The 24,710-nt window shown below is 33.1% G+C and overlaps 3 protein-coding genes across 3 annotated transcripts; 1 reads left to right on the top strand and 2 right to left on the bottom strand.

The window, feature by feature from the left end:
• Nucleotides 1-355: 355 nt before the first annotated feature.
• Nucleotides 356-4,024, bottom strand: LOC107626498 (putative E3 ubiquitin-protein ligase LUL2). Its single transcript, XM_016329390.3, has 3 exons — nucleotides 2,857-4,024; nucleotides 1,148-1,739; nucleotides 356-762 (listed from the first exon to the last, which is right to left on the bottom strand). The coding sequence occupies exons 1-3, from the start codon at nucleotides 3,291-3,293 to the stop codon at nucleotides 640-642; spliced, it is 1,152 nt and encodes a 383-aa protein (XP_016184876.1). The 5' UTR covers nucleotides 3,294-4,024; the 3' UTR covers nucleotides 356-639.
• Nucleotides 4,025-14,928: 10,904 nt separating this feature from the next.
• On the top strand, nucleotides 14,929-16,959 carry LOC107628632 (putative serine/threonine-protein kinase). The gene is made up of 5 exons (XM_016331262.3): nucleotides 14,929-15,137; nucleotides 15,227-15,363; nucleotides 15,481-15,935; nucleotides 16,020-16,167; nucleotides 16,382-16,959. The coding sequence occupies exons 1-5, from the start codon at nucleotides 15,068-15,070 to the stop codon at nucleotides 16,736-16,738; spliced, it is 1,167 nt and encodes a 388-aa protein (XP_016186748.1). The 5' UTR covers nucleotides 14,929-15,067; the 3' UTR covers nucleotides 16,739-16,959.
• A 715-nt stretch (nucleotides 16,960-17,674) lies between these two features.
• Nucleotides 17,675-20,510, bottom strand: CCR1 (CRINKLY4 related 1). Its single transcript, XM_016329389.3, has one exon. The coding sequence runs from the start codon at nucleotides 20,306-20,308 to the stop codon at nucleotides 17,999-18,001; it is 2,310 nt and encodes a 769-aa protein (XP_016184875.3). The 5' UTR covers nucleotides 20,309-20,510; the 3' UTR covers nucleotides 17,675-17,998.
• Nucleotides 20,511-24,710: the final 4,200 nt, after the last annotated feature.

Here is a 24,710-nt window from a genome sequence, read left to right as displayed (position 1 = left end):
ACTGTAAATTTCCTGGATCATGAAATGCGAATAATTCCTGGTACAAATTAATGAAGGTTACTAATCTATTGAAATGCTTATAAATGTTAGGTATTGATGATACTTGTGTAATTTGTGACGAATCAATTTTGACAATAAAATATCGCTATTTACTTTACTCTTCCACTTTGGATATTGTGGTCATGATGAAGCTATTTACCGACAAGGATGTGATGTAGTCGTAAAAGTAGAGAAAACTTAGATTCGAAACAAAGGCTAACTATATTCGAAAAGGGATTAGTCTCCTGAGAAGCAAAAAATAAATGAAATCATAGATACATACATACATATAACAAAATGATGGCATCCAAAGAAATGAGAAAAGCATTCAATTATATTTTTGAAGGGAAGCCAAAATCAAATAAGCATGGTGGAGGCATTAGCTTACAAACTCAGGTGCAATGCCAGCCGCTTGACCATGTCACAGAATATGTCATAAATAGATTCCTTTTTTAGAATTTTTTTTTACCCCCTTTTTGGGGTGATTATTGGGAAAAACCCAGAAAGTAAGGCAAACTATCAAGTATATATATATATAACACAATTTGGAGTTTGGACTGTACAGGAAGCTTGAGTCAACTATCACTGTCTTCATCTTCTTCACTCCTGAGGTTCGGCTTCTGCCCCAACCTTGATCTCCAGAAGCCTCTCAACTGGTTGTCTGCAGATTGGACACCTATTTGTCTGGAACCTCAAAACCTTCGCACATCCACTACACATGCACTACAACAAGGGAAGATTGACCACAGTTGAAATACTGAGGAAAGACAAAACAACTCTGGGAGAGTATGTTTGCTTAGGGGTGGAAATTTTCATAATGAGCTCCATGAGTATGCAAAACATCAATGAAATATATATCACTTTGTAACTTGATACCCATGATATGATATCAAGGACTTTACACATGGAGCTCATCCATGGAAATTGCGTCCCGTTTTCCCCCAAACCGAGCATACACGTAGAGTTGATGAAATTTGCCAAAAACATCATATATCACTTCACAGTAGCTTGATGCTCATGGAATGATATCCATAACTACCACTGGCATCATTCTAGTAATCAAATGATCAAGAGAAAAATTAATCCAAAAAGGGGAGACAGTGAATACCATGTGACGGCAAGGAAGGACAGTTGTATCCCTGGGCTCTGACAGACAAATAACACATTCTTTTCCTGGGTCATTTCCATCCACTTCACTCTCCACTGAATTTCCAATGCCATATATCTCCTGCAGCTCATACCTCAATCCATTCACCCACAAGATCTGCTTGACAACCTTCACCTGGAATTCCCCTTTCTCCTTCTCAAACACTGCTTTTGTTATCTGCGAGTTTGTAATACCTGTTACTGGAGTTTCATTAGGTCCTTCATTTGGAGTTTCATTAGATCCTTCATTTGGAGTTTCATTTGATCCATGCTTTGGAGTCTCATTTGATCCGTCATTTGGAGTCTCATTTGATCCATCATGATCACCCAACATTGCATCTGCCTTAACTACTAGAGGATAGATATCCATCTCTCCCACTTTCAATAACTCGGATTCCTCAAATTGCAAAAAATCAATACCGGTTCCAGCTGGCTGCCTAAACTTCTGGCCAAGACCTTGCTGGAAATGTACAGTCACAGGTGGAAGAGAATCTTCCTTCATTGGAGTAAGAATGCAGCCTTCACCTTCTTTTGCAAAGAAAAGTATGGTAATGCTGTTTTATACAGACAAAAGGAAACAAAAACTAATAAATAACGATAGCAGAAAATATTCAGATCTATAATCTTGAAAGATCGAAGTTGGTTATATGATTGAAGGCATAGGTAAGTCACCTTTCAATCACATTACATAATATACAGTAAGTATATTTAACAAATGTTGATATTATAAGTGAAAGGGTCAAGCACTGAACAGGAATAACTGAGAAGGATGCAAAAAACAATTATAGGATGAGAACAGCATTCTTGAAAACCTAAAGGAAATTCTCAAACAGATGAAAACTTTATTATATTGCCTAATGCCTAGTCTGGGACCAGATTAAAAAATATATCCAAAAAAAAAAAAAAAAGAAAACAAAGTAAGAGCACACAGGGTAGAATTTATAAGCAATGTTGATTATCAAATGAAGATAATCTTCATGTTCGCAATCTTTAGCAGCAACTCACGTTTTTCCCTAATTGCAAAGGATATTGAACCCTAGCAAGCAGCAACATAAATATTTTAGTAGTTTTAGAAAATATAATTAAAAAATAAGCTATAACCAAACTATTAAGCTGTCTACAATCATCAACTTATCGCACATTCGTGCAGATGCCTACTCATATATATGATCATATCAATATTTACATTTGAAGAATGCTGTTTGGACACACCGTTATAGCTTAGATAGAGCAAAATGTTGTATCGACAATAGCAACCCACATTACTCCACATTGGTAAATTGATGTTCTCAATTCTCATTACAATTCGCAAATCAAGTTAACCATCATTCTAATTCAAGGGGTTGAGCTGATAAGATTAACATCTATCAATTGAAGATAAATAAATTAGTCCATTCAAGCCATTTACCATATTAACACTAACAAGCAAGGTGAGTTGATAAAATCCAGTATAAGCTCAACAATCATGATCTTGCCCTATCTTACAACATCAATGATCATTGTAAACATCATATCATATCACAAACATCACCACGAACAACAACCATCAAACCTTGTCTAACTTAATCAATTCAGCTTCATAAAAATCAAGCAATGCCATAATATCCATTCATAGAACATGACTACATACCAACCATTGACATCTATATTTTTCCCCTAAAACAAACATACCTCCCAGAAACGGTGGCGTCAAATGTGAATGAAACAAGGAACTTCCCAGGGTTCTCTTCATCAGCTTCAATCCTCAAAGTTTCCTTCTTGATGTTCACATCATTTTTTATAGTAACCGCCTTCTGGTGCTCCACATACGGCGTCGGAGGCATAGGCGCTGCCGGCGGAGGATACCGCCCCCACATCGGCTCCACCGCCGCGGGCCGGTGGTGGTGGTCATAAGGTGCCGGCAAAGGCACCGGCGGCGGATAATAACCGGGATAGTTATGATATGGAGTCGCAGCAGCAGGGTACACGAACCGATTGGCTGTGATTTCCGGCTGTGGCGTCACCGGCGGCGGAGGAGGAGGTGGAGGATGGATCCTCCGTCCACTTCCGCCACCGCCACCACCGTGTCTTCTGCGGTTGCTGGCACTACTACTTCCTATGTTACCCATATGATCACTCTCAAAAACCCTTTCCCCGTTTTTCTTCTGATAGAGCTACCAATTGAAACTTCGGAGCTGAATTGGAAGAAAAATGAGGTTGGATTGGAAGAATTGAGGGTTAAGCTTATTGGGTATTTGATTTTGATGTGGAGCTTCAAAGGGTGTTTGCTGTTACTGAGAAAATATATGACATAATTTAAGAGAGAACAAAAAAAAAAAAAAACAGAGTAAAGCTTGTTTTTGGAACCCTTTCCCCTGTTTTTTTTTTTTTTTTCTTAAGTACAGTTAAAAAACTGAACTTTGAGCTGAATGAAGAGTAAATTGGGGGTTGAACAAGAGGGTTAAGGGTTAAGGGTTAAGGAAATTGGGTCATTGAATTAGTTGTGGTAATTGAAAGGGTGTTGTTGATCCATGTGAAAATGTAAGGGATGTTGTGAGAGAGTGGTGGAAAAAAAAGAACAGGGGATGGGAAATGATGGTGAGTGGGTATTTTGCATAGAAATGGAAGAACAGAAAGAAAGAAAGAAATTAGAGATTCGTTGTGGTGGGTGTAATTGGGGTTGCGTAAAGCTCCACTCAGCCAGCTTGAGAAACACCATTGATGGAGCAAATGGATGGGATGAAACAAATAAAGTGACCCACTTTTCCTCTCTTTTTCTTCTTTCCCCTACTTTGGTTTTTGTCATTTTCCAATTTTCCTAATATAATACTCTTATTTAATACCATAAATAATTAAGCATGACATGGCTGTGAGAGTTTCAAGATTTTATAAGATTTGAGAGTTATTTACCTGAACAAGTGCATTTTGGCATTTTCTACACGCCATTCCTCTGTAGCCTATTCCAATTGCGGCCTTAATTTGATGATCATTTTAGTTAACATCTCCAACTTTTTTTTTATCAAAATTATACTTTCAAGTTTTTATTCAATTTGAAATGAGTTGTTCTTTCTTTACATATTCCTATCTATTAATTGTTCAGTGCAATATTATTATTTTGAATGGCTAAAATACAGCTCAAACTGACTTGACTGACCCCAACTAATAACTTAATTTAGCTGGTATTCCCACTTCATTATAGTGTTTTCCTTCTTGTAATGCTTACAAATCTGTCTGCTTACTTATTTTGAGCTTCCTTTTTATCAAGCTAAGTTCATAAATCATAATAGGCTCGCAATCTTAGTAAATTATGTATTGAAGGTTGTTACTAATATGCAGCAACATACATTTGGCATGCTACTATATATAGTTTAACAATTGACCTATTATATTGAACTATTTGATTTTGTTCCTCCCTTGATTTTAAGGTGATTCATTATAGCATAAGATGTGACACTTTGGCGACTTGATCACAATTCACAAAGTAGAAAACAATTATGACAATGAAAATCAGTTTCAACGGCAATGATCCCAAATAGAGGGAATTGTAGCAGTTTCTAAAGGTGGAGAATAACTTCGTCTCCTTACCAATTTTAATAAAGAGTAAATTATTATTTTTGTCTCTAATGTTTCGGGTAAGTCTCAATATTATTTCTAACATTTTAATCGTTCTATTTAAATACCCAACATTTTAAAATTAACCCAATATTATCCTGCCGTTAGGGATCTGTTAACAGAATTAACGGCGGACAAAATTGAGACGATTTTGAAACGTTAGGGACTTAAATAAGATGAAAACGTTGGGGACAAAAATGATATATAGAAAATTTTAATTTTATCTTTCAATAATATCAATTTTTTATTGTATATAGTATTCAATTTTTTTTACCATATCTAAGTAAATTACACTTAATCACGTTATTTTCATTCTAAATAAATTTATTTTTTTATAATTTTAAACTTAAAGTAATGTATTTTTTTTATAAATAAATAAATTTTGCACTTTCATTCTAAATCAATAATGTAATGTGATTAGAATAAAAGTGTAAAATTATAAAAAAAAATTATAAGTAATGTGTGATTAAGTAATGAAAGTAAAATTACATTATTTAGAATGAAAGTGTAAAAGTTATTTATTTATAAAAAATAACATTATTTTAAGTGTAAAATTATAAAAAAAAATAATTTATTTAGAATGAAAGTGTAGAATTATAAAAGAAATTATAAGTAATGTGATTAAGCAATGAAAGTAAAATTACATTATTTAGAATGAAAGTGTAAAAGTTATTTATTTATAAAAAGAGTAAAGTATTGTTTTTGTCCTCAACGTTTGGGGTAATTCCCAAAATTGTCCCTAACGTTTCAATCGTCCTATTTAAGTCCCTAACATTTCAAGATTGACTCAATGTTGTCCTGTCGTTAGGGATCCGTTAACAGAATTGATGGCGGGACAAAATTGAGACGATTTTGAAATGTTAGGGACAAAAACGATACATAAAAATAAATTTTAATTTAATTTTATCTTTCAATAATATTAATTTTTTACTGTACATAGTATTCAATTATTTTTTAATTACATCTAAATAAATTATACTTAATCACATTATTTTTATTTTAAAAAATTTTGATATATTAGAGACAAAAGGTATAATATATATTTTATTGTATATATATTATTTTTTTTCTACAAATTTATATACTAGTCATTTTACAAACATTTCATGATAACTAAAAATTTTTAAGAGTAAAATTATAAAAAAAATTAATTTATTTAAAATAAAAGTAATATGATTAAGTGTAATTTACTTAGATGTGATTAAAAAAATAATTGAATACTATGTATAGTAAAAAATTGATATTATTGAAGGATAAAATTAAAATTTATTTCTATATATCATTTTTGTCCCTAACGTTTTCGTCCTATTTAAGTCTCTAACGTTTTAAAATCGTCTCAATTTTGTCCCGCCGTCAATTCTGTTAACGGATTCCTAACGACAAGACAATATTGAGTCAGTTTTGAAACGATAGGGACTTAAATAGGACGATTGAAACTTTAGGGACAATTTTGGGATTTACCCCAAACGTTGGGGACAAAAACGATATTTTACTCTTTATAAGAAAATTACATTACTTTAAGTGTAAAATTATAAACAAATTAATTTATTTAGAATGAAAGTGTAGAATTATAAAAAAAAAATTATAAATAATGTGATTAAGTAATGAAAGTAAAATTACATTATTTAGAATGAAAGTGTAAAATTTATTTATTTATAAAAAATTACATTACTTTAAGAGTAAAATTATAAAAAAATTTAATTTATTTAGAATAAAAGTAATGTGATCAAATGTAATTTACTTAGATGTGATTAAAAAATAATTGAATATTATGTAGAATAAAAAATTGATATTATTGAATGATAAAATTAAAATTTATTTCTATGTATCGTTTTTGTCCCCAACGTTTTTGTCCTATTTAAGTCCCTAACGTTTCAAAATCGTCTCAATTTTGTTCTGCCGCTAATTCTGTTAACAGATCCCTAATGGCAGAACAACATTGAGTCAATTTTAAAACGTTGGGTACTTAAATAGGAGTATAGGACGATTGAAACATCAGGGACAACTTTAAAACTTGCTCCAAGCGTTAGGGACAAAAATAATACTTTAATCTTCAATAAATTAATGGGTTATGTTAGGTAACCAATGACTTTCTTGAACAACATGAACAACTAACAATCAAATAAAACACACTACACCTCCAAATTACCAACCTAAATCTTAATATTAGAATAATCATCCATACACCTAGTGAAATGAACATCCGATATATCTATTGTTCACATTGTTTAGTATTTTCATTGTTTACCTATACTTTTCCTAAATTAATATAAGGAGCAAACTTCCGTTTATTTTTTTACATATTGATATAATTTTGGTATAATAGTCAATTATTAAATTTTATGATATTTTTTAAAATTATGGAAATAGGACAATACACTTTGTTATATTGACAATACGCTTTTTTTATATTGTATATTTTAATTAAAATATATAATATAAAAAAAACATGTTGCCTATTCCCATAATTTTAAAAAACATCATAAAATCTAATAATTGAGTATTATACTAAAATTTTTTCAATATATAAAAAAAATTAGCAACAAACTTCAGCTACCTCCTATGGATAAATAGGGTGATTTTTTTGGTTATGGAAGCTGTGAATGTGTTGTGCGTAGTTATGGATGTTAGAGATGGTAGATCAATTTGTGGGATAATTTTTGCTCCGATTTGATGTTAAGAAATCGGACCCTCCAATTTCATTGTTAAAAATTTTTTGTACGTTTTGCATGAAGGGAATATCTGAAATTTACATAAAGTTTATCGAATCCTCTAAATTTTGCATAAATAATTTTTTTTTATTTTCCCTCAACAACTCGCATGATCTGTGTTGTAGTGAACAAGTCGGACTATCTGATAAGCCTCGCCTCACTCGCACCGTCCAATTTCTTACTTACTAACACCACATGCGGGTAACGGAGTCCTACCACATTCTAACCTTCATAATAAAATTAAAAAGTGGCTTTTCTTCTCTTTTATATACCTTATTATTGCATCTCTCTCTCTAGGAAAAAGTGGGTGGGGGTTTAGGGTGGTGCCATACACGTGTATTCCACCACTACTGCTAGTCTGCTACTATTGCAATAATATACATATAAAGACAAGCTGGTATGCTGATTGTTGAATAGTTAAGCAGCAAATCATTACATATCCTCCTCTTTTAAGATTGCTTGTTCCTATAATCCTATGATTTCGCTCAAAATATGGCCTTAAATCTTCTAAATATCATTATTAATCCAATAAAGATTCCTCTTATCATAGCCTCATAGTTGGCTGGTTTTATGTTTTTCCACTCTCGTTATTTCTAAATGACCAAAATTGCACTGACCTACTACTGTTTACCAACTATCCACTTATATGCATGGCGAAATCCCGACACAAAAATGCCACAAAATATTTATTATTAGAAAAAAAGATAAATCGATTCCTAACTTTTTTATCCACAAACATTTAAGTTTTTAAAGATTTAAAAATATATTTAAGTCCTTAATCTTTTCAAAATCTGGACATATCGATCCCTAAGTTAAATTTGTCCAATTTTAAAAACTATTTCACTTGTGCATTCGTATCAACCAGATCAGTACAACGGGAGTCACGTTTGATTTTCCGTTGAGTCTGATAAATCCAAATAAATATGAGGGATCGACATATCCAGATTTTAAAAAGGTCAGAGACTTAAATATATTTTCAAATTTTCAAAGATTTTAATGTCTGCAGATCAAAAGGTCAAGGATCTATTTGTTTTTTTCTCTTATTATTATTGTTGTTGTATTGCGGAGTGAATATATAGTTAGTATTATTTGTATTATAAATTATAAACAAAGACATTTTATAGAAAAATGGATTTCAATTTGCAGAATTCCTAAACTTTTCGTTCAATGACTAATATTTTTGTAAAATTAGTAACTAAAAATGGAATCAGGGTACAAGGTACTTTATTATTAATTTATTTTTTTTGCCCGGGTGAGAATGTGTTAGTCATCATGTGTTGTTTTGGAGTAAATTGGAGTCCAATTAAATTAAAACATAAGAAAAAGTGACCTATAAGCCCAAATACCTATATATATATATGTTCTTAAACTTTAAAGAGTAATATAATAAATTGTGATATTTCAAAATATAAACTCATATATATAATATATATAAATGAAATGCTCTTTATTAGTAAGAGAAGATATGTATAAAGCTGAAGATTATTCAAGTGATGAATCCTCACACCTGATCTCATGCAAATATCTCATGAAACAATAACCACGTACCGTAGAGATATATAGATGATTCATGAAACCAAACTAAAATGAAATATTGCAACAAAAATAGCCTCTGATCAGTGCAATATATAGAAGATCAGATCATGCCTTTCAACTTTATTACCATTCCGAAATGTCTAATAATAATTAATAACATCATTATTTTCAATGCAAGGCTATTATTATTGTTGGTGACTCGGTTCTATACTTCTATTTACGACGACTACTTTTGCACACAATAATTAGTCGATTACATTGCTTTGTTACGGGTTCTAGCTACCGTCTATATATAAACAATTATATTAGTTTAATATACTTAATTAGCTTGCATTGTAAAATAATATTTCAATACATCCTTTGCCTTGGAAATTAAATAACCCTAATGCGTATGCAGATCATCCAACCATCGATCACTTCTTATATATATGCTTACAAATTAAAATTCAATTCTAGCAAAATTAGCTAATTCATCAGCTGCCCCTATATTATATATATTTTGCATTTGCATATAGGCACATACAATAATATATATTAATATTATACATTAAAATCTCTGAATGAACCTTGAAGATAATATCAACATAGACCTTACGTCGCATCAATTTCTAAGTCAATACACAACCTATGCACCTGTGGAATGGAGCCTAATAATGATTCCAAACCCGAATTTGTTGTCATCACTAATTGCAGAGAAATGAGAGAATAGTCATCTATCTATCAATTGAGAAATGCTAGGGGCAGTAATTTTGTGATTTGTAGCTATCAAATAGTCATTAATGATGATTTTAATAGTATGAGATGAATGTAAAATTTCATTCAATGACTCATTTTTTTTGTTGGTTACATGCTGGCCAAAATTTAACAAAGTTGTTGGCTCCTTAGGCTTTTCCCTATCAATTTTCTCATTATTTTAATTTCTAATTAATAATCATATCCTACTATGTAAAATCTGAAATTTAGGGTACTTATTAGTAACCTAGCTACATGCAGCAGCCTTGACTAATTAGCTTAATCATAGACTTTACTTAGAAAATGATTATTACCTAATTCCGCTCCTTACATAGCCATTGGTATTTAGAAGCAACACAGAATGAATTTATTTGTCTGTTTTGTTCTGTTTTATTTTTTCATTTTTCATTTAATTTAAATGACAGCTGCAATATATAAAGTATGTTAGTATTATGCAAGTCAAAGGTTTGTCACACGTCATATATCAAATATCATAAATGAAAGGTTGAGGGTTGTACAATAATAGTTGAGCAAATGAGAAGTAACCTGAATATGATTATACTTAATAAAACATAATTTACATTAGGAGAAATGTTAGGATTAATATATTTTATTAATTTTAGTCAATAATTTGAATTAATATTTTATTTTTTATATTATTAAATTTTAAAATTTAGAATTTAATACAAAAATATTTTCATTAATTAAAACTAATAAATTTTATTGGTGATGTAATAGTTACTATTACGTTAATATATCTTTTTATAACCTTAATAATAGGTTTTGTTGATGTAAGGAACAAATTAAGTTGACCTGACTGTAGAATATTGGACAAAATTAAAATTGGGTTTACTCAAATTAAGATATCCTCAGATAGACTCAGTTATAAGGATATATAATGGCCGATTAAAACATATTCAATAGTAGTTAAGCCTGAAAGAAAAATATGTTGAATATCTTCCTAAAAATGTGCACATTCTCCATGTGGAAAAGGACGTAATTGGTACATTCACCTATTCGATAATGCGGCTTAGATTGAACTTATATATATATATATATATATATATATATATAGAATCTGATGAACTCTTTCACACTAAACCACTCTGAATCATTTTTATCAAATTAAATCGTCTATCATGGTTAATGGCTGCTAGTGATAATTTGGAGAGGACACGGATGCCGCGCCGTTGACTTAACAACCTAAATAATTGATGATTGACATACACATCCAGCTTTGATGAATTGCCAAAATAAAAATATATATAGCGTTTAGCGTAGGCACATGAAGAAGACAACATTTTGTTATTTCTAGTTAGGGAAGCTTAATGTCTTGGTTATTTTATTTAAAGAAAATGTTTAATAACATAAAAAAATTAGTTAAAAAAATCAAAATTTATCTTATTTATTAATTAATAAATATTAAATAAAATAAATTTTGATTTTTTTTGTGTCTTTAGTATTATTATTTTTTTTAAATAAAAGTATTTTAATTGATAATTGATGTCCTATATCCTTAAAGGTCAACATAAATTTATAACTTTTGTAATATATAGTAAAAACTCACTTGATTTCATATGTGAAGTTAGTTAATAATTAAAAATTATTGGATAATAATTTAGTTAAATAGGGCAAATTATTTAATAATTTTTAATTATTAATTTTATATAAATACAATTGTATACAAATTTTCATACTAATATATATGGTGAATATTCTAATAAAAATTTTATAATTATTTTTATATAAAGATGTTTTTTTATTATTGAATGGTAAATTGTAAAATTTAATTTTAGCATATTATAAAATTATTATCTTTATCTAAAAGTATTGTTATTCCCTTCAACTCTTTTTTTTTCATAAATTGTGTTTTTAAAATACAGCTAAATAAATATCTTTAAAAAAGATATTTTTAATATATTTATTAGAGTAAGTACCATATATATATATATATATATATATATATATATATATATATATATATATATATTCGGTTATCATTATTATTGTTAATGAAAAATAATATTAAATAATTTATTATTATATAATAATAAATAATGTATAAAAGTTCATTTCTATATGTACAATGATACATGAAAATTCATATGCAATTATTTTTGTATATATAAAAATTAATAGTTAAGTATTATTAATTAGATAATAATTTACTTAAATATATTAAATTATTTACTGTTTCTCAATAATTAATTTCACATCAAAATAATTATATTTGAGTCTTTGTTTACATTAATACACCAGTAAAGATTTAATTTGATTATACTACAAAATTTACATATATTTGTGGGTGTTTTTTAAATAAAATTTTTAAAAACTTTCGTAATATATTTTATCTATCACATTTTAATAAACTTTCACAAAATAACTAACAATAAAATTTCACTATTATCTACACATATTTTATCATTATCATTATTTTTTCTACTACTATTAATATTAATACCATCAACATTATTATTATCTTATTTTATTTTTTATACGATATTCTTTTTTATTTTATTATTGTAATTATTTTGTTTTCTTACAATATCTCTTCCGACAATAATACTCCTCCAGTTAACCACCATCTTTTGAAAGAATTCTTTAAAAATAAATACTTGATTCATATATGGTTTATGGTATTTAAAATTTTCATAAGGTTGTCAAATTTGCGAGCCTAAGTAAATTTGTGGAGTTGACCTAGACTCGACTCGTAGACTCGTACAAATTTACCTGTTATACATTTTTTATAATATATATATATATATACTTGTTGTAACTTGTAATTGTAGTTTTCACGTTGAAATTGTTAGGTTTGAATGTCTATATCTGAGTAAATATATATATATATATATATATATTTACTCAGATATAGACATTCAAACCTAACAATTTCAACGTGAAAACTACAATTACAAGTTACAACAAATATTCTAGAGTCTAGATCACACATTTAAATCCTTCACAAGTATGTATCTAGTTCAACATAAAACACACAGTCACACAATCAAAGCTTCATAAGACACAACCAAAACATAAAAGAAAACAACAAAGTAACAATTAAATGTTCTAATAAAGTCTAAAACTCAAATCCTTCAATATCTTCATCTTTCATGGCATCAACATCATCATCTTCACCATCTTCATCAGAAACATCATTTCTTTCAGGCTCAGGTTTAACACGGCCAACAAAATCATCATCATCATTCACATGTTCATCTTCTTCCTCTATTAAATTTTGTTGTGGATCCCTAAAAATCAACAACCCAGATAACAAATTCAGATTCAGATTATCCACTAACTAAATTCATAACTAACACTAACTAAACTAATACAGTAACACTAACATTTCAGACTTCAGAGTTTCAGTCAGAATCAGATATTCAGACACATTAACAAAAAAACCACTAACTAAGTAAGTATTAAGTAACAGTTTAAACCAGACAACCAGTAAATCACAGTACCACACATTTTAACCATGAAGCATGAAGCATGAAGCAGCATCAATTTACTAACTTATTAAAGCATGAAGTAGCATCAGTTTAATTTTTTTTCGAACATATCAAATCTCATTAACTAATTCTGTGCATGATTTAAACTAAACTAAAAAGATTTTAAAAAGTTAATATCAGAAGTTCAGAACAAAAAATGCAGAATTCATACCAAAATTGTTAATATTTGAATTTGTTTAAAAAACTTACCTTAGAGAACAGGACAGAATTGAAGCAGATCGGCAGTGAAGAATAAGGGCGACAAACAGGGGAGGGGAGGCAAACGCAGTGAAGCAGAACAGGGGCGAGTGCGACAGCCGACAAACGCAGAACAGGGGCGAGTGCGACGGTCGACGAACGTAGAACAGGGGAGGTGAACAGCGTACCGTGAATCGTCGAGTACTCCGACGTGGGTGGTGGGCTGGTGTCGACGAGGAACCTTCACTGCGTGGTGGTGGGCTATGCGACTCTGCGTGGCCTCTGCGTGGGATGAGGGATGAGGGATGAGGCGAGGCGACAAGCGAGGGATGAGGGATCCGTCCGGGCGTCTGGCCTCTGCGTGGCGGCGCAAACAATGGTGCCGGTGGATGGTGGTGATTCAGCGATGTTGGAGAAGAATAAGAGAGTGAGGGCTTGGTGGAGTGTGAGGGTTTCAAATTAGGGTTACTGGGTCTAGGTTAGTGGCTAGTTGTAGGTTTTTTTTTTTGGGTCCAAAACGACGCCGTTTTGGCGAAAATGGGCACCAATTCAAATTCGCTGACTCGCTAGCAAACTCGTGAATTTGAGCGATTCTGTCCGAGTCAACTTGATTCCACTATCTAAACTTGTAAACTTTACGAGTTAACTTGCGAGTTTGACAACCATGATTTCCATAAAATCAATTTTAATTATTATTTGATAAATTTTTAAACTGAAAATTTGCATTATCTTATAATAATCATATTAAGGGACCAAAGTATTATCTTTTTACTCTTAATATATTAATGCTAAAAGAATTAAAAGAAAGAATGTATTAGTATGGAATTAAACTTTTAAAGAAGTTCCTCAAAGTGTAATATAATAGAAAAAATTTAGTAAGAAATTGAAAAGATTATTGTTAGAGAATCAATATAATTTATTATATTTTATTATTAATTAATTATTAATTTTAAAAATGTGAGTTAAAAATATATTGTTGAATTTTAAAACAAAAAAAATAGATTAATAATTAAAAATCATAATAAAAAATAATAAATTTTGCTGATAGTTGAATTTTTTTGAAAATAAATATGTATATAAATTAAATAAAACATTGTATAATCCTACTACTACTGGATCTTTTTATATTGAGAAAAAATCCCATTATGTCCTTATAACGAGGTTATTAATAAAAAAAAATATTTTTTTCGCTCTTGAATTTTATTTTTATGAAAAAAATTTTTTAATTTTTTTTATATTAATAGAATAAATTTATATAATATATTAAATTATTGATTTATTTTTTAAAAATTAATTAGGATTAACAAATTTTTTTTTTAGAAATTTTGTTATTTTTTAGTGAATAATTATTAGTTTTTTAATTGTTTTTTTTTTGTGAAGAATCGAAATGGGTATTTTTTTTTATATTTAGTTTAACACGTCAGAAACTTCCAAATTAAAAGGAAATGGTCACAAGTGTCGAATTGCATGAATAAAGAAAGAAATGGATGAGTGAAGAATGTGTCAGAGGATTTATGAATTGGATGACTGCCTAATTTATTTGGCCGTCTCTTCATTCACTTAAACACCATCCTTCCATCCCATTTAATTTCTTCTTCGTCTCCACACCCAACACCAACAGTAGACATGAAGAACCCTTTTTCTACTCTTTTTGCTTGTTTCTCTGCGTCTTCCAATCAACAAAACAACAACAACGGTATCTATGTATCATAATAATGCGACTTTATATATATAATTTTTTGATGATATGTCAAGTTACTTACAGTAGCTAGAGAGTGCATGCAGAGGGTGAGAATGATGTTATTGATGAGGACGATGATGGAGCCTTTCGTGTCTTCACTTATAACCAACTGAAAACAGCCACTCGCAATTTTCAAACCTCAGACAAGGTTGGAGAAGGAGGCTTTGGTACTGTCTACAAGGTTACATTATATTCTTCAACTAATAATAACTCTGAATGAACAAGAACAATTTTTTTTTTTTTTTTCATTTTAATTAAGCAAAGAGTTGTTTTGACTTTTGACTTTTGACTTTTGAAGGGAAGGCTTGCGGATGGGAGTCTGGTGGCTGTGAAAGTGGTTTCGATTGAGGTGGAATCGATGCGAGGAGAGAGTGAATTCGTGGCGGAATTGGCTTCCCTTGCAAATATCAGGCACCAAAATCTTGTTAGACTGAGAGGGTGTTGCGTGGAAGGAGCTCATAGATATTTGGTGTATGAATACATGGACAACAATAGTCTTTACCACACCTGTTTGCGTTCGGAGGAAGGGAGGATGAGATTCAAGTGGGAAGCAAGGAAGGAAGTTTCCACAGGTGTGGCTCACGGCCTTACCTATCTCCATCAACACCTTAGGCCTCACGTTGTTCATAGAGACATCAAAGCCAGTAACATACTCCTTGATACTCATTTTATGCCTAAGATTTCTGACTTTGGCTTAGCTAAACTTTTAAGAGACGAAACGTCTTATATTAGTACTAAAGTAGCAGGGACATTGTAAGTCACTAGTAACACTAACCATCAACATAACTTTTTCATATCTAACATCCTTTTAACTTCTTTCCTTTTCTTCTTATGCAGGGGTTATCTTGCACCAGAATATGCTAGTTCTGGACGATTCACAAGAAAATCAGATGTTTATAGTTTTGGAGTTTTGCTTTTACAAATTGTTACTGGTCTACCAGTTGTGGATGCCTATCAAGATACTGATCGTTTCATCGTACAGAAGGTATACTCTATTTTACATCATTTAATAATTAAAACTTAATAAGAATGCTATGTCATTCAAATAATAGGGATAAAACAAGCAAGCATCTGATTGAATAAACAAATTAAATTGTGTACATGATGTACACCCACTTTTCAGATTAATATATGATGTCAAATAGGATTAACTTGTTTCACTAGCTGCTCAAAGTGAAAAAGGTGTATATAATTTGTAGGCATGGAAAGCATATGAAGAGAACAACCTAATAAGGATGGTGGATCCTATGCTTAATGTGAACTTTTCGGTGGAAGAGGTGATTAGATTCTTGAAGGTGGGTTTGCTTTGCGTGCAAGAAACAGCAAAGCTGAGGCCAAGAATGTTAGAGGTTGTGGAGATGTTGACCAACAACAATACTGACATGAATGACATTCGCATTTCCAAACCTGGCTTTGTTGCTGATCTTAGGAACATTAGAATCAAGAAACAAGAAGGAGCAATGCACTCATCAAAGGAATCAACAAGTTACAGTGGAGCAACCTTTGCTGCAAGTCCAAGCTCCATTTTGACTACTATGATGAATGTTGGTCGTTAGTTTGGTCACCCCTAACATTCTTTGATCAAGTCTTCTTTGTTCTTCTTTTTTTTTTCTGCGAGTGTTCATTCTCTTTTTAGTCATGTATAGTAAGATTGTTTTACAGGAAATGAGAATTTTTCTTTTTCTTTGTATCCAAAATAATAAGGCTATTCCAATATACACTTTTTGTGTCTTTTGGTTTGATCGTGTAATATAAGTAGTCCATTGGTTTCTTCCAAGTTCTTTGTTCAATTGCTTCCGATTGGTGGACCAAAACAATGTGGCTGTTTGAGCATAGACTTGCTGGCCTTTTTATTTTCCCTCTCTCTCCAATTTGCAATAAAATAACTTTGTATAGTGTGATGATTTTCTAATTAGTAGGATCACATGGATGGCTTTCACATCACACAATTCTACGATGCATTTGATAAAACGGATAGATTTTTACTTGGTTTAGGAAAATCCATGAGACCATGACCTGAGTTAGGATATTAGTTTTGACTATTAAATATTCCATATTCATAGTTTGGTATTATTCAGTTGGTTTCTGAGAGACTACAATACAATTGCCAAGTCTGACCAACCTGGGCATGTGTTCAACGTTTAAGTTAAACCAAGTTTCTGTTCACATGACAAAGTCATTTTAGTCAAGGTCAATACTCAATAGGGTCTATTCATAGTACGCTATTTTCTAATTCCAATTTCAACTTTTTTATTGATAGATGATCTTTTTCTTTTTTAGTTGTTCTTAAAAAAAATCATTTTATTTGATTTGTGGACAAAGAAAAATGAAGTTTTGGTAATGCTCTGCCCAATAGCTAGAAATCAAGAATAAGAAAATCATAGTTTAACAGCCCTGTTACAAAGTACATAACAAAACTAATGGCAGTGCTAGAAGCATAAGAGTAGTGAGAATATCTGAATATGAATAGCTAAATAACCAGAGACTAATGCTTTCATGATAGAACAAAATTGCACATTTATTGAATCACTAAAAGGCTGACCAAAGGAAAAGTTTCACTGATATACATATATGACAGTGTCTTTAGGCTCCTATTACAGGAAAATTTTCCATATCATGATATACATGTAAAACAATTTGGTATGGTGCAATAATGCCATGTTGTTCACTTTGTGAAGATTATGATAAATGAATAAGGGGCAAGCAAAATCTACAGCAAGCTGAAGGCAAGTTTAATTTACAATTGCAGAATTGATATGAGAAATGTTTTTTCTGAAATGAAAAGGATGAGCATGGAGAGCAAGATTGATTACTTTCTATAAAATTAATCCGTCCTTGACGATTTGCTCCAACCAAGATGCTATATCCGGCAGAGGCGGACGGTCTGCCGGATTGTGTCTGACAGAAAGCTCAGCTATATCTGCAAGCCTAAGCAAAGGCTCAACGTTTCTGGGCAGAGGCGTGCAGCGATCGAGTATAGCAGCCGCCTTGCCCTGTTTGATCAAAGGCACTGCCCACTCTATTATGTCCGGAGGATTGAAATCTGGGTCACAAGCTTTCCTGCCACTTAGAATCTCAAGCAACACAATTCCAAAATTATAAACATCAGTTTCCAAGTCCCCACGAAGGTCCTTGTCAGTGGAAGTGATGAGTCCGAAATCCGAAATGCGAGCCCCCCAGTCTGAATCCAAGAGAATGTTTGAGGTGTTGAGATCCCTGTGGGGGATGGGAGGTGAAAGCTCCCTGTGAAGGTACTCGAGGCCCTTGGCAGCCTGCATAGCAATCTTCAACCTGAGGGTCCAATTAAGAGGAGAAAGGCCACCGTGGAGATGATCATAAAGTGTTCCATGAGGCATATACTCGTAAACAAGCAACCTTTCCCCCATCTCCGCGCAATAACCAACCAGGTTAACGATATTACAATGTCTAATCTTACACAAGATTTCAAGCTCCATCTCGAAATCGCGGTTGTTGGTGTGTATGATTGTGGCTGCATTAGCCCTCTTCACAGCAACCACTCTGCCGTCTGCCAAAGCAGCCTTGTAAACAAACCCATAACTCCCCCTTCCAAGCTCATTGAACTCTTTGAATCCATTTGTAGCATCTTTCAGCTCCGAAAGCCGGAAAACCTGAGGCACCCCTGGACACGAAGCAATTGAAGGAGTCGAGTTAAGGCCATTCAAATCGCCATCATCCTCCTGCTCCATCTTCCCCATGCAAGACTTGTTGGATTGCTTCTTTGTCCCCTTCCTCCTCCGCCCTCGCGCCACCAAGCCACAAACCAAAATCAGCAGGACTCCCAAGGCAGAAGATCCAATTATGAGGACCCAGCGAAGCAAATGGTGCAAGTGCAACCCTGAAGTTGGGTGGATCCCACAAACACCCCAGCAAGAGCTATTCTGGCAAAGAGAACAAGGAGTGCACACCCTGTCATTGCTCAAACCACAAGGACTAGACAAGAAGAAACCCCGAGAGCAATTAGAGCCACAAGGTGAACATATCCTCAAATCCTGCCTCACACACAAGCTGCTCAAATCAGGCTCATTGAGAACGCTCACATTGAAAGCAAACTCCCCAACACCGCAAGACCCCTTTTGACAAAGCCCAGGGCTTGAGAGCTCCAAGGGAGAGTCAAAATTGGGTTTTGATGCGTTCACCACCCAACAATCAAGCAAAAGATCATCTTCTCTGATCCCACAAGTTGTGTAATCCGAAGAAGCAATGGCCAAAAAGCCATAACCTTTTGGAACCACGGACGAATCTGAGGCACCCCAACACTCCACAACATGACTGTCTTTTCTGATCCCACAGAAATGCTTCGAACCTGCAGACAGAGAAACTACCTGAACCCGTCCCGCTGATTCAAGATCCCAATATGAACTCGCCTCGCCCCAGCATTTCAACTCGCCAGAAGAGTTTGAAACTCCGCAAATCGCGTTTCTTCCTGAAGCCAAAACAGAGAAGCTATCGGAAACGTTGGAAACTTGGAGACTCTTCGAATTTGGACCCCAGCAGACGAGGCCTCCGTCTCTAACGCTCCCGCAAGCGAAATCCTCGCCGGAAACCACGTCGTTCAGCTCCAGGTTGCTAACGGATTGGTCGTAGAACGCAAGGCTCTGCTTGGCGTAGAACGTGTTGTTCCGCGTCTGAGCGACTTCCCAGCAATCCACGCTGCCGGAAGCTCGATCGGCGAAGTAGGATCCTCTGACGGCGCAGACGTGGGACTTTCCGGCGGCAATGCGGGAGTACGCGGTGTTCCGGTACGCTGGCGGCACCAGAACGGGATCACCTGCAGGTTTTCCGGCGCCCCAGCAAAAAGCCTGTGAGGTATTCGCTAAAATGCCGCAGAAAAAACCTTCGCCCCCGGAAAGCCCTGACATGGCAGGAACGCTGGTGAAATAAGGTAGTGAAGAAGAAGAAGACGATGATGATGAATTGGATTGTGATGGAGCTTGTGAAGTTACGTTGTTTCCGAAGCATAGAATGTTTTGATTGCCGCTAGCGTCGATGGCGCAGAAGAGCTCGTCTTTCCCGAAGGATGCAGAGATTGGTCCCATGGTTCCAAAGGCAGTTGCAGAAATGAAGAATAAGAACAAAAAATGGAGAAAGATTGAAACTTGGAGCATGGTTGAGATGGGGTTTGATTCATGGAAGACACGAACACAAAAAGAGTGTTGTTTCTTCTGTCTCTGATTGTAAAGTGATGATGGTGGTAGTGACAAATGAAGATGAAGCAACGTGGGTTTCAGTTTAATTATTTTTTTCAATTTGCTATTTTTACCGCGAGAGAGAGAGTGTGTGTCCCTATATGGACCGTTACAAGCTGAATGTACCCAACTGGTTTAGTTACTGTCAACTTCCCTTTCTTGCTAATAATTGTGTCTTATTAGCTTTGGTTCCTGTTTTTGTCCACGCTTCAGATTCTGTCTCCCAAGTATTATTATTAGCGCACATAGATCCTCTTTCGAAACAGTAAAAATTGTAAAGTACATGCACGTAACATGATTCCCCATCTTCATGATTTGATGCTCATTAAGGAAAAAGTAACTTACTGCACAAGAAATCAATATCTTTTGTTCCTCAACATTTCAGTTTTTACCATTCACTTAGCTTAGCCACTGTTTTTTTTTTTTTCCATCTAATTGCTAATATTTTATAACATTACAATAACCAAATTACTTGAGTCAGTTAACTAGCTAGTTGAAAATTTTACTTGTTGGTAGATGGCACAAGTTTAGTGAATAGTGAATCAAAGGCTTAAAATATTGTTTTGTGAAGAAGAAGAAGAAAGGAAATGAATGGGTAGGTTGTAGAAAGTGGGCCAAGTATCTAAAAGAGATTTTATCAACAAGCAGAAGATGGGGTCCTTCCTGACCAGTAAACGGCAAACAAAGTAGCCTCTCCTCTGCCCTCTCTATGCTGTCCACTGCACCATGCATCAACTTCCAATTCTGTATTTCATTTTTTTTTTTTAAATATGATATAAGATTCACATGATCTCCAAGTTTAATCTAATTAATAATACTAAAAGAGTTGGTAATGAGATAAATTAAATTACTTATAATGTCATTCAAGTGGGATTATTGGTAGAGACTACTATAAAGTGTGGGTCTTTGCAGCTTTTTAAAAGGATAAAAGGGGATTGCACCTTCTTCATCTTTTGATTCTTTAGTGACTTCTGATGTAAGTGAATTATGTGCCACTTTTTGCTTAATTGTGCACTTCAAATCTTCAATGCCTTTCTCTCTTTCGGCAATGAACCACGTATCAGGAATTACAAGTTGAATTAAGATATTGCATTCATAATATGGTCAAGTAGCATTCATTATTGTATTTAATTATATATATTTTACTGTTTTATAGTACTCATAGTCATAGTACTTTACTTTGTAGTTATAATATAATTACTCATCTATGTCTATATATTATTTAAGTTAGGTTTGACTAATTATTAGGTATAACAATAATAAAGTATTTGCAGAAACTATTAAATAATAACGAGAATTGTATATGTTCAATAAATAAATAAATCAACGACATCTGACAGCTGTAAGAAGTTTTTATATACACTAATAACATATGACATTAATGTAGTAAAGGAGCTACGTATTAATAATTCTAACAAAGAAGGCATAGGAAAATTGAAAGGAGATTCTAGCTTCTTGTTTAATTCACTTCTCTTCTCACCTTCGAAGTTCGGAGCTGCGTGGAAATTGAAAGTTTATATGAAGAGGAGCATCGTGTAGGTTCATTCATTCTTCCATTCGCCAATGAAAAGCCACCACATATATACATAGATGCATATTATTCCGATCCTCGCACCTTCTTTTACTTCAGTTATTTATGTGATTTTGGAAAGTACTTTATTTGTCCTATGAACACTTTCGTGTATTCAGAAACTTCATATACACATACAAGAGAAAGAATACATCACCTTAATTAATTAGGTGTTATATTTTATTTTTTTCAGAGTAATGCTAGAGGACCAGCAACTTTTGTGATTAGTAGCCATCAAATAACCATCAATGATGATTTAATGGTGTGAGATTAGTGTGAGATTTCATCCAATGGTTCACATTTTTCTACTGGTTACATGCTGGCCAAAATTTAATAAAATTGCTGCCCCCTAGACTTTTACATTAATAAATATTCCCATGCAATTTATTATTATCTCATTATTCTTGGAGGGTTCATACTAGCTATTTATTTTTGGAAAATGTTGAATAACCAAAATAAATTAATAAAAAATAGTTAGAACTTGATCTTCACAGCATTATCATTTATTTTTCCTCCTCAAATATTATTGTGTACCTTGTCAATCGATAACCAACAAAATATTATAACTATTTCCACTACAAGTACATCCAATATCATCACATGGCCGGTGCGTTACATAAAATATTTGCAATTTGTCCTTATCAAATATTAAGTAACTGTGTATATATTAATTTTGTTAAATTAATAGAAACGTAGAATTATGCTGATATATAAACTCATATCAAACCAAATCCATGATCATATAGCTTAAGTATGTTGCATTAGTAGATCGAGAAGAAGAAATTAAACAAGAGCGTAGCATAGGGATCTGATTGTGATTGGTGAGGTGTGTGGTGTGTGGGTGATTGGAATGACCTAGAAATTCTAAACAGCTGATTGGATCACGTGGATGCCTAGTCAGATCTGTCTGGCCTTTTCTCTCTTCATTATATATTTATATTTGAGAGTTGGATGGTTGGTTCCTTCCTCGATGGGTGTGGGTGTGGGGTACAGACACCGTTCCCTGAATGCATGTGCAGTGTACCATACATGCACCATGCATGCTCCATTGTTCCATCTTAGTCAAACCCAAATATGAAGGGTCCCCCCCCTGCTCTATGTATGCTTGTCTCTTTTAATTTCTCTATGTACCAATAAAACATACAACAACTTCAATTCCTTCCAAAATTGTATAAAGATCTCCAACACCTCCATACATATAACAACAACAATAATCTACATAGCTAGTGCCTACTTGTAACCTTATTATTATTATTTCACAACTATATACTATATATTGATCTTCATGATCCTGGATCTTATTTATTTACTTAATTTATAAGAGAGTGTCTCAGATTCTCTTTGCCAACATATTTTCACACTCCTTCTTTCATTTGCTTGTCCATTGAGAATGACCATTGCCAATGGACAAAAATGAAATCACCATGCATGCACTAAGCCACCGACCTCTGTGTATGTGACCCATCAATATATATATATATAATATTTCAACTTTGTTACATCTATATTAAAATCAACTACTAAAATCAGATATTAATATAAAATATATGTTAAAATATAAAATATATATTAAAAATGAGTTAAACAACACATATTTATATATATAAATACATAACCAGTGACTGATTTTGGTATACAAATAGATTTTTTATATAATTTATATATATGATACATAGATCATGCTACATATATATATAAGCCACCCCTTAACTACTCTTATCAATATATATATGTTATATCATACGATATAATCTGACTCCAATCAGAAAATGATTCAAACAACAACAACAACAACAACAAAGCCTTGTCCCACTAAGTGGGGTCGGCTACATGAATCAAACGACGCCATTGTGCTCTGTCATGTATCATGTCTACAGAGAGACCGTTTACGTGTAGATCTCGTTTGACCACCTCATGGATGGTCTTCTTAGGTCTTCCTCTGCCTTTCGCCCTTTGTCCATCTTCCATCTCATCCACCCTCCTGACTGGATGTTCTATCGGTCTTCTTCCCACATGTCCAAACCACCTGAGACGCGATTCAACCATCTTTTCCACAATGGGTGCTACTCCAACTCTCTCCCTTATATCTTCATTCCTTATTTTATCTAATCGCGTATGACCACTCATCCATCTCAACATCTTCATCTCTGCCACACTCAACTTATGTTCGTGCTCCCCTTTAGCCGCCCAACACTCCGTACCATACAGCATAGCCGGTCTTATAGCGGTGCGATAGAATTTACCTTTAAGTTTTAAAGGCACTTTTTTGTCGCATATAAAACCAGATGCACTCCGCCATTTTGACCAACCTGCTTGGATCCTATGATTTACATCCTGTTCAATCTCTCCATTATCCTGTATGATGCACCCAAGATACTTAAAACTTTTAACTTTTCGCAGGATGTTTTCTCCAATCTTCACCTCTATATTGGAGTTTTCCCTTCTCAGACTGAACTTACATTCCATATATTCCGTCTTGCTGCGGCTTATGCGCAGACCATACACTTCTAGAGCTTCTCTCCATAACTCCAACTTCTTATTTAGGTCTTCCCTTGACTCTCCCATAAGGACGATATCATCGGCAAAAAGCATGCACCATGGCACAGGCTCTTGGATGTGCTCTGTGAGTACTTCCAAGACTAATGTGAAAAGGTATGGACTTAAGGATGATCCCTGGTGTAATCCTATACCAATAGGGAATTCCTCTGTCACACCACCTTGAGTCTTCACACTAGTTGTGGCCCCCTCATA

The sequence above is a fragment of the Arachis ipaensis genome, chromosome B2 (assembly GCF_059453495.1).
Source record: "Arachis ipaensis isolate K30076 ecotype BB chromosome B2, ASM5945349v1, whole genome shotgun sequence".
Classification (NCBI taxonomy): Eukaryota; Viridiplantae; Streptophyta; class Magnoliopsida; order Fabales; family Fabaceae; genus Arachis; species Arachis ipaensis.
Note: the sequence above shows the minus strand (reverse complement) of the source record. Positions and strands in the feature narration are given on the sequence as shown.

Excerpts from the sequence above, each read along its gene's own strand:
- LOC107626498 (XM_016329390.3), bottom strand. The coding sequence starts at position 3,293 with ATGGGTAACATAGGAAGTAGTAGTGCCAGCAACCGCAGAAGACACGGT. Across the intron at positions 1,740-2,856 it reads GACGCCACCGTTTCTGGGAG|CATTACCATACTTTTCTTTG; the intron begins GTATGTTTGTTT and ends TGTATAAAACAG. Across the intron at positions 763-1,147 it reads TCCTTCCTTGCCGTCACATG|TGCATGTGTAGTGGATGTGC; the intron begins GTATTCACTGTC and ends CCCTTGTTGTAG.
- CCR1 (XM_016329389.3), bottom strand. The coding sequence starts at position 20,308 with ATGCTCCAAGTTTCAATCTTTCTCCATTTTTTGTTCTTATTCTTCATT.
- LOC107628632 (XM_016331262.3), top strand. The coding sequence starts at position 15,068 with ATGAAGAACCCTTTTTCTACTCTTTTTGCTTGTTTCTCTGCGTCTTCC. Across the intron at positions 15,138-15,226 it reads TCAACAAAACAACAACAACG|AGGGTGAGAATGATGTTATT; the intron begins GTATCTATGTAT and ends GAGTGCATGCAG. Across the intron at positions 16,168-16,381 it reads ATCGTTTCATCGTACAGAAG|GCATGGAAAGCATATGAAGA; the intron begins GTATACTCTATT and ends TATAATTTGTAG.